The 15369-nt window shown below is 38.0% G+C and overlaps 1 protein-coding gene across 1 annotated transcript in view; it reads right to left on the bottom strand.

The window, feature by feature from the left end:
- EGFL6 (EGF like domain multiple 6) overlaps nt 1-15369 on the bottom strand; it is a 47307-nt gene that overhangs the window by 14259 nt on the left and 17679 nt on the right. Inside the window, exons 7-8 of the mRNA XM_068683172.1 lie at nt 14066-14188; nt 3879-4205 (exon numbers count right to left, since the gene is read on the bottom strand). Coding sequence (XP_068539273.1) covers nt 3879-4205; nt 14066-14188 — 450 coding nt within the window. The remainder of the gene's footprint in view (nt 1-3878; nt 4206-14065; nt 14189-15369) is intronic.

Genomic DNA, 15369 nt, shown 5'->3' with positions numbered 1-15369 from the left:
AACAATACATAATTATTATATAATAATAATTAATAATATATTAATAATTATATTGATATTATTATTATTATTATTATTATTATTATTATTATCCATCTACCTTGCTTTGTAACCAAAGAAGTGAAAAATCCCACAGTCCTTTATGGCACAGAATTTTGAATAGAAGTATCAGTATCTTATAACAGTGTTATTTATTAATATTTGATTTATTATTTAGAATAACTACTAAGAGTACTACGTCCCTAAAAATAACAACATTCTTGGAATTTTATTTGACAGAATAGCTCCCATCCCTACAGAAATCCGAAATCAGAAATCTTGACAAACACACTTTTGATGAGGGTAAAGCTTCTTCATGAAGAAGATTGAGTACTTGTGAACCTACTCTTAACACGAGTTGCCATATACATTGCAACTGGTTTCTGTTCACTTTCTCCCTATATCCTGCAAAAGTATGACCAGCTTTGGATTAATTAGCATGACTGGGAAGAATTGTGTCCTCCTCTAGGCTAGTCTTTCAGTGGAAATGCGTGTGAAACAGCATTCTCTAATATTACAAGACTGGTCATCAGAAGACCTGGGTTTCCTTGTGAGAGAACAGAGGTACATGTAAGTCTCCTAACCCTTTTATCTGGGACTGTCACATGTATTTGGCTGTGCCAGTATAGTAAAGCTGGTCCAGGGTTAGCTTGCCATCCAGTGAAAACTTAAACACCAATTTGGCTTCAGTTCCTGCCCCTGCTACCTGGGTAAGGAGGTAGGCTGGGCTTAGCAAATGCATCTGGTGTAGCTGGCCAGAGGAAAAGTGGTGTTCACAGGAACATCAGCTTTGGAGTTGTGGCACCATGAGCCAGAAACCTTTCACAAAAAACTGAGATTGAGCAAAGCCTGGAGGTGAAGATATTCACTGAAGAAAGCAAGGTGGGTGCACAGTCCCAGCTGTCTGTGCAATACACATTTTGAATTAGGGTGTCTCCTGCATGCCAGCTGAGCTTCCTAATTTATCAGTTGGAAGCACAAACTTAATTCCTCAGGCTGGTATGTGTGTGTATGTCTGTGTTTACTTCAGTATTTTGCAGTTCTCTTTTTGTGTTGGCCTGTATGCATCCAATTGCCTCCTGCCTCTGACAGTCATAATGTCAGAGGAGGACCCTCAGTAGGCCAAGGGCCCACCATGAGTGAGTTCTATTTATCTTTTCTTCACTTTCTTTATTAATCCCATCCTGGGCTTTTCTTCTTGTGCAAGGAAGGACTTGAGGAGGGAAGTAAGTTCTGAGTATTTTCACCATTTGATCTTGCTAAAAGCTGACATGCAGAAACATATTTTTGCATGTGGCTAGGTGGCAGCTGTTTGGGTACTTTGGAAATATTGCTGCTTCCTGATTTGTGACTTTATATGTTTACAGTATTAGAGAAGCATTTAAGTGTCTTCCAGAACAGGAAGGTCTACATAGTGTGCAGCTCAACACACACTACCTAACACTATTTTTGATACTACTTTGAAATGCTAGGTTGAAAAAATAGAACAAATCATAAAATCATATAGGTCGGAAGGGACCTCAGTAGGTCACCTAGTCTGACCTGCTGATCAGGCGGTTGCTCAAGGCCCAGATCAGTCAAATGGTGAGTATTTTCAAAGATGCATATTTCACAACCTGCATGCACACCCGCACCAATTTTTGCCCAACTTCATGGTAAAAATACTTTCCTTATAACTAATCAGAATTTCTTTTGTTTCAACATGTATCCATTGCCTCTTGTCCTGTTGCTTTATATTTTCAAGAAGAGTCTGGCTTTTCCTTCTCCATAACCTTCCATTGCTCTTAAGACTGAAGAAGCCAGTGGCTCTCAGCCTCTCCTCATATGCTGCATGTTCCAAGTCCCTGACCTTGGTGGAGCACTGCCAGACTCATGCCAGTATGTCCATGTCCTTCTTGTAAAGGGGAGCCCAAAACTGGGTACAGCACCAGTGTGGTCTCCCAAGTGCCAAAGAGAAGGAAGAATGATTTCTCTTAATCTGCTCGTTACCTTGCTAACACAGCCTAGGGTGTGGCTGGCCTTCGTGGCCACAAGGACACCTTCCTGGCTCACATTCTTCAATTTATCTAACAATACCATCGAGTCCTTTTCTGCAAAGCTTCTTTATAAGCAGGCAGTCCACATCTGTAACGTTGCATGACACTTTTCTTTGCCTTTGCATTTGCTGCACTTCACAATGGTCCTGTCAGCCCATTGCAGCAGCCTGTCAGGTCCCTCTGAACGACAGCGCTGCCCTTTAGCTTATAGGTCGCTCTCCCCAGTTTGGCATTGTCAGCAAACTTGAAATATGCCACAAGCAGTCACTGTTGTTAATATTTGCAGAAAGGGAGGAGATTGGTGAACAAACACCTGACTTTACTCTGTTTATCAGCTCTCTAGCATACTTTGGGGAAGCACTATTAAGCTATACCCTTAGCCTAAACTGAAACAGACCAATTTCCATTGACTTTTTTTTTTTTTTTAAAAAAAAAAAAAAAAGAAAAAGGCAATTTTATGAGAATAGTGCCTTGGGCAAAGAAGTCTGTATTCTCAAATGTATTTAAATGATTAATCGCATTTGTTCTTGGCTTTCCTACAATAGCAGTATTACAGACCATGTTTCTAGAGGACTTTAAAATGATCTTTCCTTTTTAAGAACACATGTGCATGTGTTTTTTTGAATCCAATAGCAACAACTTGAGTTCTAACTTAAACTCCATTCGTGTTCATTTATATCATTATGAAATATGGTGCATAATCTTAATTACTGGGAGATAATGTTTATTATTTTTCTATGCTTTGGAGAAGAAAAAGTATCATGAATAAATGATTAACAGGATGCGTTTCTCATATTGCATGTTTTTGCCACCCCCTTAAAGAATATTTGAATGAGCCAGATAAAAATAAAATTAAAACACATTTGAAAACTGAGAACAACATGACAAGAAAATGTGTATTATACAACATAGTGATTGAAAGAAAACACCAGGAAGTGGACTAAGGAAACATGTCAATCTTCCTGATAAATGACTAGTGTCAGAAATTAAGCAAGATACCTGCTCAGACACCATCAAATGTTTTAAATGTGCCCATTCAAATAAATTCTCGCATGTAAACAAAAGGGATAAAAAACCCTCTGGTGATTCATGACATTATTATTCTGGTGCAAATGCTATGAACAACAGTGGTGCCTACTGTATAGTCTACATTATTTGAAACACAAGGACACCATAGAATATGTTTTTCCTCTGAACAATGCATACTATTAGGATGATGAATATGCCCATAATGAATCAAATCTAATTGTTGTCTCATGCGTAATGAAACAGCAAAATATCCTTTTTTATTGGGGCTTCTATGAAGGAAATGAGGAAAAGCTACATGTAAGCTGCTGTGAAAGAACAGCTGGCAGAGTGACTGTCAGGATGGCACACTCCCTTCTGTCAACATTGACTGCAGACAGTGACTGTTTCCTCTAAAAAGGAAGATTCACTAAATTTCATAGAATCCTAGAATCATTAAGGTTGGAAAAGACCTCCAAGATCACCTGGTCCAACCATCCCCCTACCACCAGTGTCACCCACTAAACCATGTCCGTAAGCACCAGGTCCAACCTTTCCTTGAACACCCCCAGGGACAGAGTGACTCCACCACCTCCCTGGGCAACCCAGTCCAATGCCTGATAGTTCTTTCTGAGAAGAAATTTCTCCTAATTTCCAACCTGAAATCTCACAGTACCTATGTTAGATTCATTTTCTACAAGTAAATTAGGATAAAATAGCTATAATGTTTGGTGACTATTTTTTTAGTGTTTATATAAATATTTGCATTAAAACCAGTATAAAAATGGAGAAACTTACAAAAGACATCTCCTCTTAGACTTCGCTCATGGTCAATCTGATTCTCATAATCTTCATTCTCTTCCTTGTCTGTCTCCTCTGCCTCTTCTATAGTAACTTCAGTTTCTTTCTCTTTCATGGTGTAGCTCCCACCAAGATCAATACCGCCTTCATAGTCCAGTGACTGCAAGTGGGTCTTAGAAGCTGGTGTCATTGCTGATTCTGGGATCACATTCTTGATCACTTTGTGCTTTTTCACACTGTTTTTATGGGCAAGAAGTTTCTTAATTGTGTCCTTAGCTGTTCCAGGGATTCTTGGAATTTCCTTCACTGACTTTTCAGGGATAACTAGAACCAAGAAGAAAATATTAAATGTTGGCCTAATGAATCATCCAGCAATCACATTCATAAATGGCACCCCGGTGTTCTTTACAGCATCCATAGACCTACACAGTTAAATTCTCTACTGTGACCTTTAAGTTCAGCTCTGCACAGAACTAAATATGAATGCACTAGTCATGCATTTACCTCTGTTGTACAGACAACAGGCTGTTTGATTTAGAATCATAGAATCACAGAATAGTTTGGTTTGGAAGGGACCTCTAAAGATCATCTGATTCCAACACTCCTGATCCACTAGACCAGATTGCTCAAAGCCTCATTCAGCCTGTCCTTGAATACCTCAAGGAATGGGGCACCCACAGTTTCTCTGGAAAACCTGCTCATGGCCTCAACACCCTCCCTCATAGTAGAGAACTTACTCTGACCTAACATTTCTTGCACCAAAGGCTGAAAGACACTGAAATAGAACATATTTTGAGAAAAGAGATATCAAACTGATTCATCACATTTCATTTAGGTCTAAAGGATAAAACCTTCAAACTTCAGAGAGGTATCTGAGAACTCCAAATTATTATCTTCTTGCAATTCAGTGATGGACTAGAACATAAATATACAATTTTCTGAGATTGTTACTGTTTTATGATTCCTTTTGAGTGCAAAGTACTAAAAGGAAATCCAGCCTTGTAGTATCTTGCAACTTCTGATCCTGCTCAGAAACACAAAGGCTGGCAGAAGTGAAAAACTTCTGTGGGGTAAAAGTCAACAAAGATTGTTCAAAATGGAAAAAAAAAATGATTTGGGGATTTTCCTCATTCTTGGTCCATCATAGAGTATAATGAAGTCAAATATCCTCTATATCCAGGCAGAAAACTTCAAAACCGTTAGTGGTAAGAGGATATTTTAACATTTACATAGCAGTCCTGATTTTCACATCATGCTCTCCTTGTCAAGGTACTGTTTCAAGGTTTAAGCCTTTTATTGATAGGACAAGGGTAATGTGCTAAAGTTGCGCCAGGGGAGGTTTAGGTTGGATATTAGGAAAAAATTCTTTGCTGAAAGGGTTGTTAGGCATTGGAATAGGCTGCCCAGGGAAGTGGTTCAGTCACTATCCCTGGAGGTCTTTTAAAAATGTTTAGATGTAGAGCTTAGTGATATGGTTTAGTGGAGGACTTGCTGGTGTTAGGTCAGAGGTTGGACTAGGTGATCTTGAAGGTCTCTTCCAACCTAGACGATTCTGTGATTTCTTTTTAAATTCCATTATTCTCTCTACAGTTATCAAACTATGTTGGGATGCTTGAACGAGGGACTATTTTTAATAGAAACCCATTTGAAGATTCATTTCTATGGGTGCAGGGAGCCAGGATTGATTTTCTGCCAGTAAATGACCCAGTAGCAGTGCAAATTGCTCCTTTGAGGCACAATGTTGGTCAGCTGTTCTCTGTGTTAAGATAGGAAAATTATCAGTTTGCATAACACAAGGGGAGATTTCAGTTGCATATTATGAAGCACTTGCTTCCTATCCTTGCTATAGGATAGTAAAACACAGGAGCAAGCTACTTAGATTATTTGAACTGTATCACTCAAAGCCTTAAAAAAATGTTAGACTACCATCTGTCACTAATATGCTGGATGTGATCTGCCTCAGAACGAAAGAACAAACTGATCTCTTAGGGTCCCTTCCAGATGTACTTTTCTGCCATCTGACGGAAAATGATAGCTCTTGGTGCCAATGGACAAGTCATCACTGAGGATTAAAGCCAGGACTACTTTGGATCAGTTTGTTCAAAATACGTGTACAGTACAGAGTAAATTCAAAGGAGAAATTATGGCAATACTGCAGATACTGCTTTTTATCAGCAATATCAGTTGCTGCTCAATATCAGCTGAGGAACACCACTGTGCAGAAACCAGGGCTGGAAGACTTAGTATGACAAAAATGCAAGTTCTAGGGAAGAGGTAAATCTGAGGAGTTCCAGTTTAGAAGACGATCTAGTTCTGCCATAAGGATTCCAACTGAGTTAACGAAGTCCCTCACTAAGTATCAGAACTACTGAGGAAGACAATGTCTTTGGTGTTTAAAGTACATGAAAATGGACTTTGGGGTTTGGGACAATGAGGCAGTTTGAATTAACTCAGGATTTCATGACTGCTATGACATGACCAGTCAGTATGCAATTAAATATTCGGCCCACTAGCACTGGCCACAGCCTGAATCTGTTTGGGTTAAGAACAGAGACTGGTAAGTATGATAGCACAACCATGTCAGATGCTACTGAGAGCCTTCTGTAGTTTAAGTCCATAAGTACTTCAGAAATAATAAGAGCTGCATAGCTCCAATGTAATGTACAAAAGCTCTTTCATAGATGGAGGCTATTTCCACCAATGGGTCAAAACAGCCACATGCACTGCTTATCTTTGATTCTTGATCAGTATTGATACTGAAGTCCCTAAAGTCTTTTTGAATTGCAATTGGTGGGGAAAGTCAGTTATTTTTATTTCCCTCTGCTTCTGCTGTCTAATGACTGTATTATCAGGGCAAAAATATGTTCCTAGTTTGCTCCTTACTTTGTGGTGATAAAAACTTTGTAGTGGTATTTTGTGATAGATGGACTGGACTTGTAACACTGAGTAGTACTAAATTTTATATGATTGGGCAATCACCAATTGTATGAAATGTAAGAAGAGTAAGTGCCAGATTCTGCACCTGGAACAGAGTAATCCTGGGACAGACTAGAGGACGAGAAGCTTGCCATCCTGCTTGATGGCAAGTTGAATATGTTAACAGTGTGACCTGGCAGCCAAAAGGGCCAACCACATCTTGGGGTGCATCAGGCATGGCATTGCTAGCTGGTCGAGAGAAGGGATTGTCCTGCTCTGCTATGTACTGGTGTGGCCTCACCTCAACTACTGGGTACAGTTTCAGGTGCCTCAGTATAAGAACGACATAAAACTATTAGAGAACCTCCAAAGGAGGCCCAACGAAGATGGTGAAGGGTCTAGAGGAGAAGACATGAGGAACAGCTGAGGTCCCTTGGTTTGTTCAGCCCCGAGCAGAGCAGGCTGAGGGGAGGCCTCATGGCAGCCTGCAGCTCCCTCACGAGGGGAGCGGAGGGGCAGGCGCTGAGCTCTGCTCTCTGGGGACAGCAACAGGACCCAAGGGAACGGCATGGAGCTGGGACAGGGGAGGGTCAGGCTGGGGGTTAGGGAAAGGGTCTGCACCCAGAGGGTGGTCAGGCACTGGGACAGGCTGCCCAGGGCAGTGGTCATGGCACTGAGCCTGCTGGAGTTCAAGAAGCATTTGGACAATGCTCTTAGACATAGGGTCTGATTTTTGTGTGGTCCTGCGTGGAGCTAGGAGATGGACTCGATGATCTGTGTGGATCTGTTCCAACTCAGAATATTCTATGATTTGATGATACTTTTTTTTCTGTGTGTTTCTTCTCATACAGACAAAGGGAGCAGAAGAAAAAACTCCACTTAATAGAATGGTACTGTAGTCTAGTAGGAAAAGAGGAAAGTTCCCTGAACTTAATTTCTGGCTAATATAATCCTAATCAATGTGGATTTGTCATATTTTATTCAAGGTAAATGCAACTACATTTTCTGTTTAGCATGCCAGGAGCAAAATCAGACCCTCTTGGATAGCTCACTGGAGTGTTCAGATCTTCTGAGACTGCAGTTGGAAGTATAAAATAAATGAATGCCAATAAGACATAAAATAAATAAAAAATGAGGATTTTGTTTTTCTTAGCATTTGAATAAAACTTGTAGCCTTGCTTGCCAGATACTTGCAAGTAAACTACTAATACACCTTTCCTCTGGAGGATGTTGTTCTGAAGGATGTATGTAATTCAGCTGCTGTGGGACTCGAGTCTAAGCTCAGAATTCAGCAGTAAAAATTATCAGGAAGAATTAATTCCAAACAAATTTTCTCTCGACAATCAGTAACAAGAAACTGCAGGCTGTTAATAAATAGGCTGTGGAAGTCAAGACTGACTGCCCAGCAAACCTGAACATCTGATTTTAGTTTCTACTTTGAAGTATTCCCAGCAAAATGAAAAATTCTTACAGCTCAACATAATAACCTCTGTGGTGTCAGAAAACCAATCTCCTTGCATGTGCAACACTAAGCAGTGTAGAAAATCAACTGACAGGAAGTGACAAAAATATGGGAATGAATGAGTATAATCCCCACTTGCTTGCAGACTGCAGTTTTCTGATGGAAATATGAAAATTTGAACACTTACATTTTATATTGTGGACAAAGAGGGACTAGACACCAAGTTTAGGATATATCGTGAGTACCTTAATCTGCATTCAGCTGTAGAATAGCCTAAGGAATGGATTTAGGGCTTTTTATGTCTACCAGTAAATTGCAGTAGGAATGAATGAATGTAAGCATAGAACACCTAAAACTGAGCCTGTTCTGCAGAATCCACTCCTAGTGGACTTGCATGAATGCACAGCTTGCCCTCTTTGACAGTCTGGAGTGCCACAGCTGAGGCAATGATTTTTCAGGACCCTTTGACCCCAGACATTTATATAAACACATGGGTGTTGGTCACAAACGTTTGTGCATTTATGCATTCATGTGATTGCACAGAGAATTTTAGAAACTGAGAAGAAATGGAGTGCATTTCATCCCAGCTTCTTTTTATGCACCCTCCATCAGAAAGCATGCAGATTAAGACCTCCTGTTTTTACAGTTTGTATTTATAGTCCTAGTACAAAAATATTTCAGCTTCCAAAGGTATTTTATCTCTTTGAATCAGAGGGAATTAAAGCAAGTGATAGAAAACAAAGGCAAATGGTGGTTGAGGGCTAGAAGTAAATCTTTTTTGACATCAGATGCAGGACATGACTACAAGACCACTGAAATGGCTTGGGATGGGATGTCTAATGACTAAGTTGTTAAAGTTGACTTGTAAAAAATGCAGAGAACAGATGTCAACCTCCTGTCTCTGTACTGTACTATGTAAAGGGAAATGCACTGGGGATGATACAGAAGAGGAGCAGGTGGTAATCTGTTTTCCTCACACGTGCTCTGCTACTGCAGCTGGTATTTGTTGACTAGGGCTCTGAATCCAAGAGGGCTGCAACAGGAGATACCTTACTCTGTACTCTGACAGGCACCACACTGCTTCCACCTTAACACCTACCAATAGGTTTAAAAATCTGGTGAGAGACAAGTGTAAGAGACTGGCTTAAAAGTTCTTTTGTAATTCCCTCTGTAACTTCTGTATATAAAATTTAGAAAGGGGACAAGGAATACAGATTTGTGTAGTGTAGAGGGAGTCCTTAGATGTGAGAACAGATTAAATCACAAGGATAATTTCAGAAATCATTCTAAAATGTCCTAGACCTCATAATGAAGGATGCTTCTTTCAGAGAGTCATAAGAGATTCTGAAAGTTTTAATACATAGTTTAATACACAGTTTCTATACCATTGTGTTCTTTAAGCAGCATCATCTAGCTATATGTATCACCTGTTTAATTTCTAAAATTCTTGTCATCTTATTTGGGGATGGATGCTTTGAGAAATCAGTGCAAGTTCATAATACTCGACTGTACTTACTTCATAACTAAAATGTTTCCAGTAGGACATGTGGGATGAAAAGATCTTAAGCATTATTCATTAAGGGATGACAGCAGCATTTGATTCCATAATGAATTGAATCATAAGAACCTGACCAGTATTATGACAAGAACGGCTTTTTAAGCTTTGAAATGTTATGACGACAACCCCAAATTTTCTCAGAACTTGCAAGTTAATAAGAAAGCAAATCATATGTAGGTTTTAGAGTTTAACCTACGGGCAAAAACAGAAACCTGATTAATATAAGAGGGATGGAGAGAGCTGTCATGGCTTTGTATTACCATTTAGATATCCAGCAAAGCATAATCAAGAATAGCAACCTCTGTCCATCTGGGCAATAAAAAGAGTGCCATTGCTCTATAGAGTAATGCCTGAAGGTTGTAGGCTTTAAGTTAGTGCTGTGTTTTTTTTTTTCTTCTTTTTTTTTTTTTTTTTTCTTTTCCTGTTATTTTGTAGCTTCCTGCAAGAAAAGTGAATTAAAAATAGAATAATTTTTCCCCAGAAATCTTAATTGCTGATGGAACCATGTGGGACCCTTTTCTTAAATAAAAGCTGGAATACACATTGAAGCATATGGTGAGGGAAATGTGGTTTTTCAATGCACAATAGGAAATCAGGAAACACATGAACCTGAGAAGAGCAATAGTTTGCAGCAAGATAGAGGCCAGATGTGGAAATGGCTTGGACCCTTTTAGGGACCATTGGAAAATTACACCTCCACAGTTTCTCAAATGAAATGTGTGCTAAAGACAGTTCAGAAACAGTGTCCAACATCTTAAGCATATCTGAATGCTGAACGGCAAAAGGTTGCCTGAATAACCTCAGCTCGTTATCGGACTAGCAGTAATGTTTGCAGCTTGATGTCTCAGCAGCTTTCTGGTTAGCTAGTATATTAATATACAAACTAAATAAATTCTCCAACTTCTGTACAAAGTTGAATTTTACATCACTTATTAAGTTATTTGGTAGCATGAGAAGATGTAGCCAAAGAAGTTTCATTATAAACAATGTGCTTAGTTTCTCTCATTTCATATTCTGAAAATGCAGCTATTTATTAAAATGCTTTCCATTTGTTATAAAAAGTTAATAGTGCTGCCACAGCAACCAGTTTGTGACATACTTTAGACAATTTCTATAAAGAACTAATCATTCTCTGTTGAAATAAGATTCCCACCCCATGGGAATAATTATATGTAGTCCTGAGGGTGTATTTGAAAAGCCTTTCTTTTATCAGCAGCACAACCCCAGGCACATATGCTGGGAACTGGAATAGGTTGCAGGAGCTGCAAATGCTGCTACAGCCTCCATCCCCCAAGTTCCCAGGGTGGTGTTATCAGCCTATCAACCCCAACAGCAAAACTTCCTCTGGCTTCAGTGAAGCCGAAGGTTTTCCATGATTTTCTTTTGACATGGAGAAAACCGAGCATTTCAGAGTAGATTCATACATCTAATTCATGTCTGGGTCATCTGTGATGCTCACCTATTTTGACAATTGCAGTATAAATTAACTATTGAAATACTTCAAGTTTTAAGAACTGCCTCTTTTTCCCTCAAAGAAAGGAGGTGTATGTGGGAATTACAACCACAGAAAACAGTCTTTTTTTAGTATCACTGCTTTTTGGGTTTTATCTACCACTGTCTTTTTCCCCTTTCTTACTGTATACCTCTTTCTAGCTAGTCCCTTGCTTTCTGACTTTCTGCCTATGGCTCTGATTTCTCTCATTACTGTGTGTTATTCCTCTATTCTCTCTTGCATTAAATTTCTTTTCCATTTAGTATGTTCCACTAAGTTTATGAATGCACAGCTTCTTCCTCTTTTAACAAAGAAATGAACTTCAGTAATTGGAAATATGACATGAGAAAGTATGCAGAGTGAGAATGAACAATGTAATAGGAAAATCGGCGAGAAGATAGAAATGATCCATCTTCAGCATTTATTTTTTATAGGGCTAGACATTAAAAAATGTATGATAGCCTCTCCATGAGCTAAAATATTTCCTTTGTTCATATTCAAGAAAGCATTCTTGTTGAATTATGTCTGCTTGAGGAAGCAATAACTTTGTCAAAAAGAGATTTCCCTTTGAAATTTTCATCTTCTCATTAAAAAGACGAAAACAAAATAATAAAAAAAAAAACAAACCTTTTGCTCAGAAATGTATTTGTTTAAGAATTTATCCATTTTGTTTTAACAGAACCATATCAATATGTGTAATGTGAATTTGCTCTAATACTCACCCAGGTCACAAGCCACACTGCATCCTTCTGTAGCAGTAAGCTGCAGTGACAAATCACAAGGTATGTGGACTAGCAAGGAAACTGGCTCATAACTGGAATTTGAACATGATGAACCTTCTGAACAGCTCAGCAGAGGCATTGTGTTTCCAAATCAAACCTTCCAGTACTAGCCAGTTGTTGGTTTTTTTTCCTCGTTAAAGTCCACATTTTTCACTAGAAGTAGAAACTTAACAAAAGTTTAACTTAAGAGTTAAACTCTGTTTTTGTTGTTGTTGTTGTTGTTGTGTTTGTTTTCTTTTTCTTTCACAAATATGGTTTTAGCCCTACTAATATATTCACTTGCTTTGGCTTTGTGTTTATCACATGTTAACATGATGAATTTTTACAATGGTAGGTACTAAAATAACTTCTGATGATAATAAAGATAGAAAACTCTTTACTTGGCTTAGCACTTCAATTTTCACTGGACTACTATAGATTTTATACCAGCTTTGGGCTTGAAAAGCTAACTCCATAAAAAAAAGCATGTAACATTCAAAGTTGTGTGTCAATGCTGCACTAAAGGCATGAAAATTCCAATGGATATTGTAAAAAACAAACAAACAAACAAAACACATGCTTTGAATGAGAGAATAAAAACCTAAAACTTTTATGCCTGGAAGAATGCAGTATACTTTTTACTTGAGTTTCATCAGTATATAGTAGGAAAAACAGCATATATACATATATGTACATATATACAGCATAGATATATTTACACACATACATATGCATGCATGTATACAGTTTTGGCATAGCACTGTCAAATCTTTAATCTATATTTAAAAAAAAAAAAAAAAAAAAAAAAACCAACAAACTGAATCTACCTGATTGAAATCAAATGTTTTGGGTTGACCCTGACAAGGATCTTCATTTTTAGATGCTTAGTGCATTTTTATAGAATAAAAATATTGAACAAAATATAAAATAAATCAGACCTGAGAGGAAAAGGGTACCAATACCTTTGGAGTTAGAAACATTGATTTCAAACCAATGCCCATACTGAGTGAATTTATTTAATATTAAATGCAGGGTTGATAACCCTTATTAATATTAAATAAGGGTTGATAAACTATCACAAAGATAAAGTGCTATTTCAAATGCAGCAAGTGTCAATATTGATGCAATATTGCAAGTTTCAACCACCATTATGATGAGAATTGGAATATGAATAATAGAGAGACTCATAGGGCATCAGAGATCATAAATAATAATAATACATATCTGATCAAGGATTATTTGAAAAAAAAAAAAAAGAGAAAAAAAGTTTTCTATAGACTTTTGCTATATACGAGAGCTTTTAAAATATATTCACATCTCTTATCCAAAAAATTTAAGCAGAACTTGGATATCCTTTAAGGAAAACATCTCTAGAGACATCATGGGTAAAATCTCTGCCAAGTTTAATATAGACACTAAATAGGAAAGGTGCATTTTAAATATAAAGACAAGAGCAGCCTTTTCCATCTTCCTTCTTGGAGGATCACATTCAGGTAGAAACTGACAATGGCATCTTTACAGGAAATCTTTAATATTCAGTAGACAAACAAAGGCAAAATGTAAGTGAAAATAATTTAGCACAGAAGTCATGGCTTTCCTACCTTCTCTCACTTTTTGCTAAATTAGATTAAAACTCTTCTGAAAGGAATCGAACAGCCCTCCCAGAGGCTAGCTGTGGAAGTTTGAGGAAAACATATAGTTTATGTTTTAAAGATATTTTCTCTGTTCCTTCAGGCACAATTATCTTCTGTCTTCTACTTGTGATTCCTGTGATACTACGGGACTTAGGGGTTCACAGGCAAAATTAATTTTAGCTAATAATACTTGTACTAACCATGCAATGACTCATACAATAAGTCTATAACTTCATGGAGAGGCTTGCCTTGGTATGTATTGCAGTACTGCTCAGCATGATTTTTCCTAGAAAATGCCTTGTAAACATAAATTATGGGATCAAAAAATATAGCACTATTCCTGGCATCTGGTAGTACTCACCAGTACAGTCGAATCCACTTCCTTGGTATCCCTGTTTACATTTGCATTTGAAGGATCCTTCCGTGTTGAGGCAGTCTGCATGGAGGTTACACCTGTGTGTATTTGCCACACATTCATTTACATCTAGGGAAAAGATATAAGTGCCTTAGTGAAAACTGTGGAAACCTAAGCTTCATGTTTGTGCTTACCATCTGTTTTCAAGTATTGTGAGCACTAGAGTGCTGCCCAAGATGGGACAGGCAGCACTGGAGGCAGAAGAATTCACGCTAGGAATTCTAGTAAACACAAAGTGAACGCAGAGATCTACTGAATGAGAACAGGATTCAAAGTATAGGTTGTACGAAGTGATCTATTAACAAAAGGCACCAAGAGAACGTGTGACATCAATAAAAAAAAATCAGCAGCTCTTCCCCATTCTTTCACTCACTCTAGAAATGTAATTGAAACTAACAATGGGCAGGCCAAGATCTGGAGATTTTTTATCTACCTCTAATATTCCAGGCATATATATGATGCAACCTGAAAAAAAGGTATAATTAGGAAAAAAAAATCAGTAGAAAATACTATGTTCAGGTAGGTACAACAAAAGGCACAAGCATCAAGAGTAACTAATTTTGTTCTTCATTATTTTGTTACATCACAAAGATATTTCTGACTTCTCCCACATGAGGGAGCCAAGTTGTTGCACTCGTTTTTTGCACCACTTGCATGTTACCCAGATTGCCTCATTTTTTGCAGCTGATAGGTCCTCTGTGTAAGTAGGTCAGCTAGGAGATACATAGCAGGAAGACTGACTAAAAGTTATGGTATGTCTGAGAGCAAGATTCAGGTTTCCAGATAAAAATCTTGACTACTAAGAACTCTCCAGGTTTTCCCCCATACCTACAGCAGAAATTTTAGGAAAATGTAAGCATATTTTCCACTTTAAAACTCCCATGGTCTGCTGACAAAGGGAAACTCAAATTTCGGTGTCCAAAACCTGCCTTAAGATTTCCCTCCCACCGTTAAGTCCCAATCCTAAGCAAATAAAACACGAATTCACTTCTGGATGCAGTTTAGTTCCAACCTCTCAGGTAGTGAACTGCTTGAACAATACTGTGGTGGTGCCTGCCTACCCTTTGCTATTATTTCACCAATTAGTTAACAGATTGAAACAGGAGTAAAGGTGTATTGATGTTTGTTTTAACTCCTGGGCATATCAAGATAACTTTTTGCCTGTATTTCTGTAAATTTATACATGTAAAAGAGACCTAAAAAGTAATTAAAATCTACTTTTTTTTTTTTTTTTTTTTTTTTTTTTTTTT

The sequence above is a fragment of the Anas acuta genome, chromosome 1 (assembly GCF_963932015.1).
Source record: "Anas acuta chromosome 1, bAnaAcu1.1, whole genome shotgun sequence".
Taxonomy (NCBI): Eukaryota; Metazoa; Chordata; class Aves; order Anseriformes; family Anatidae; genus Anas; species Anas acuta.
This window is presented reverse-complemented; position numbering and strand designations above follow the sequence as displayed.